The 3482-nt window shown below is 25.8% G+C and overlaps 1 protein-coding gene across 1 annotated transcript in view; it reads left to right on the top strand.

Moving 5' to 3' along the window:
• The first annotated feature begins 2692 nt into the window (after positions 1 to 2692).
• Positions 2693 to 3482, top strand: part of LOC101491231 (protein FAR-RED IMPAIRED RESPONSE 1-like) — a 1907-nt gene continuing 1117 nt past the window's right edge. The window contains exon 1 of the mRNA XM_004516387.1: positions 2693 to 3433. Within this exon, the coding sequence (XP_004516444.1) occupies positions 2693 to 3433 (741 nt within the window). The remainder of the gene's footprint in view (positions 3434 to 3482) is intronic.

Genomic DNA, 3482 nt, shown 5'->3' with positions numbered 1-3482 from the left:
TATATTTTTATTTTATAAAATATTACTAAAAAAAATGGATTAACATAAATTGAAAGTAACTATAAATGAATTGACATTAATGAATAATTGAATTTTGAACGTTTAATGACTAATAATATAAATTATTACCATTGGTAAATGACTAATAATATTATAAAATAATTTATAAATTTATTATAAAATAACTTATAAAATAATTTGATAATAATATAAATTATAAATTATTATCAAATTGTAAAATAATTTATAAATTATAAATTTATTATAAAGACTGATAATATTATAAAATAATTTATAAATTTATTATAAAATAACTTATAAAATAATTTGATAATAATATAGATTATAAATTATTATCAAATTGTAAAATAATTTATAAATTATAAATTTATTATAAATAATTGTAAAATAATTTTATAATTTATAAATTTATTATAAAATAATATTATTATTGAGAGGAGAATTGAAGGAGATTAGACATTGAGAGCTTGTTTGAGAGGAGAGAAAGGAGGAGAGGTCCACATCAGCTTTTTGGGTGATGTAGGAAATATTTGTATAGGTAGATGAAATAGAATGAGGTGGCATTCGGGGGTCTGTTTTAAATATATATAATAGATACGTATCAATGATTTAAAAAAAATTATTAGAAAATTTTCCGTACAATTCTTTTATTTTTATAAAAGTAAATTTTGTTATTTTAAAACTATTCAATATTAGTGAAAAAATAAATCATACAAAAATAAATAGTACCTATCTAAGCATCTATTGCAGAAAATATAATTAGAATCGATCTTTATGTTTTTTAGAAGAAGAAACCATCTACAATCGATGCTTTCTTTAAAATAAAGGATGTTGAAGTAGAAACATCCAACGAGTCATCTATTCACTTGTGGATAGTGATGAATTGAATCTGATATTTGTCTAACAAATTCTTTGAGAGTTGAAAGGGGTTGATTAACTCATTAGAACGTGATATGAGACTTTATTTTTTTATAGTTTTTTTTATGTAATCAAATTTTGTATTTTATATGATAAATATTTTGATGACTTACAATTAGTATAATCGATCCCTACTACAATGAATCTATGGCTCCGTCCCTCTCCCTATATATATATATATTAGAACGGATAGTTATCATAAATGAAAATTATTATTAATAACTATTAGATTTAATTAACACATAAGATTATATTTTTATTCAATAATTTTAATTCAAGTTATTATAAAAATAGATAAATTTAGAAATGTCATAATATATATTATCTAACAGTTATTAAATGATACAATCACATAACAAGTAGTTTAATCTTATACATTAATTAAATTTAATAGTTATTATTAATAGTTCTTGTTTCTTTTAATAACTATCATTTATAAAACCAATCATACAAAGAGTTTAAATGACATGTGTGTGTACATTTAAAACCATGAAAACAAAACAATAATTTGCTTTTAATTTCAATGTTTAAAACTGAAAACATTTGATACAAATCAATAAATTTTATGATAGTAAATCGTTCAGATTTATACAATTTTCAATTGGTAATATACTGGAATCAAACGGTAAGGGTAAAACAAAATTAATTAAATTAAATTGTGGATTAATCAAAATTCTTTAGTTAAAATACTTTTGAAATATTATACAACAAAAAGGAAGATAGAGAAAGTCCAAAATATGCAATATAAAAGTGGATAACATCACCACTAAGAAAAAAGAGTAAAACATATGATCTAATTTTGTGGAGGAGTGATATTGGAACACACTATTAAACACAAATACAAACACAACTCCTTGTGGCCCTACATAATCTCTCTCTTCATTAAATTTCTCCCTTTTTTTTTACTTTCCCCCCCTTTTTTTTTTACTTTCCCCCCTTTTTTTACTTTCTCTTTTTTGTCTCTCTTTTTTTCAGATTTTTTTTGTCTTCCTCTCCAAAACTAAACACATTCATCTTCCTTTTCTTCCATTTCCTCCTTTTTCTTTTTATTTACAGATTTAATCAAAATTTTTATGAAGTAACTTGAGCAACTTCATCTCCTCACTTGCAAGGTAACTTGATACATTGTTTTGCTTACATAAGATTTTTTATTTTTTTTGATTCATACACGTTTTCTGCTTCTGGTTAATAATATAAGCATTATTGGTTAATGAAGTACCATAAGTGGTTAATGACTTATTTTTGTCTAAAAATTAGGGTTGTGAACTATTAATTAATCATGTTAATTATTTTTTTCAAAATATTAAGTTTCATCGCTTTTAATCAATGATGTTAATCAAATTTGAAATGTTAAGTTTCATAGTATGTGATTAGTAGTGTTTAAATCTAGGTCTTTCTGAGTTTTTGTTTCTGGTTAATAGTATAAACATTATTGGTTAATGAAGTACCCTAGGTGGTTAATGACTTATTTTTGTCTAAAAATTAGAGTTATGAACTATTAATCAATCATATTAATTATTTTTGTCTAAATATTAAGTTTCATCACTTTTAATCAATGATGTTTATCAGATTTGAATTGTTAAGTTTCATATTATGTGATTAGTAGTGTTTAAATTCTGGGTCTTTCTAATTTTGTGTTTCTGGTTAATAGTGTAAACATTATTGGTTAATGAAGTACCATAGGTGGTTAATGATCAGATTGAATTATTTTTTGTAGTTTTTGTGTGACATTTGCACTATCAATTGAAACTTCATGGATTGTGGTACTATTGAAGATGAAGGTATCAGGGTTGACAACCTTGATGATGATGACAACGCATGTTGTTGGGAGCCTGCAACAGGGATGTGTTTTTCTTGCTTAGAAGAAGTCAAATCATTTTATGAAGAGTATGCTTCGAGAAAGGGTTTTGGGTGGAAGATTAGATCTTCAAGAAAAGGGCAAGATGGGGAGCCCTGCTACTTAATTTTATCATGCTCAAGAAAGGGGTCTAAAGTGTCAAAAATTTCGTGTACGTTAAAAACACTTCCAACTAAGGTAAATAATTGTCCTGCCAAGATTGTTATTAAGTTGGATAAAGATGGATTATGGTACATTACAAAATTTGAACCTGGTCATACTCACGAGACGAGTCCTACAAAGGCAAGGTTGTTCAAAGCTAACAAGAAAATGAATTTGCATGTAAAGAGAACAATACAAATCAATGATGATGCAGGAGTGAGGATCAACAAGACATTTCAATCTCTTGTTAAAGATGCAGGAGGACATGAAAACGTACCATTTTGTGAAAGAGACGTGAGGAATTATGTTAACAAGGAACGACGCGCAATAGGAAAAGAAGGTGATGGAAAAGCCTTGATAAGCTATTTTTGCCAAATTAGGGAACAAAATTCAGATTTCTTCTATGACATAGATTTGGATGATGATTTTCACGTAAGGAATGTGTTTTGGGCTGACGCAAGAAGTAGAGCTGCTTATGAATACTTTGGAGATGTTGTGACTTTTGACACAACATATTTGACTAATAAGTATGACATGCCTTTTG

The sequence above is a fragment of the Cicer arietinum genome, chromosome 2 (assembly GCF_000331145.2).
Source record: "Cicer arietinum cultivar CDC Frontier isolate Library 1 chromosome 2, Cicar.CDCFrontier_v2.0, whole genome shotgun sequence".
NCBI lineage: Eukaryota > Viridiplantae > Streptophyta > Magnoliopsida > Fabales > Fabaceae > Cicer > Cicer arietinum.
Note: the sequence above shows the minus strand (reverse complement) of the source record. Positions and strands in the feature narration are given on the sequence as shown.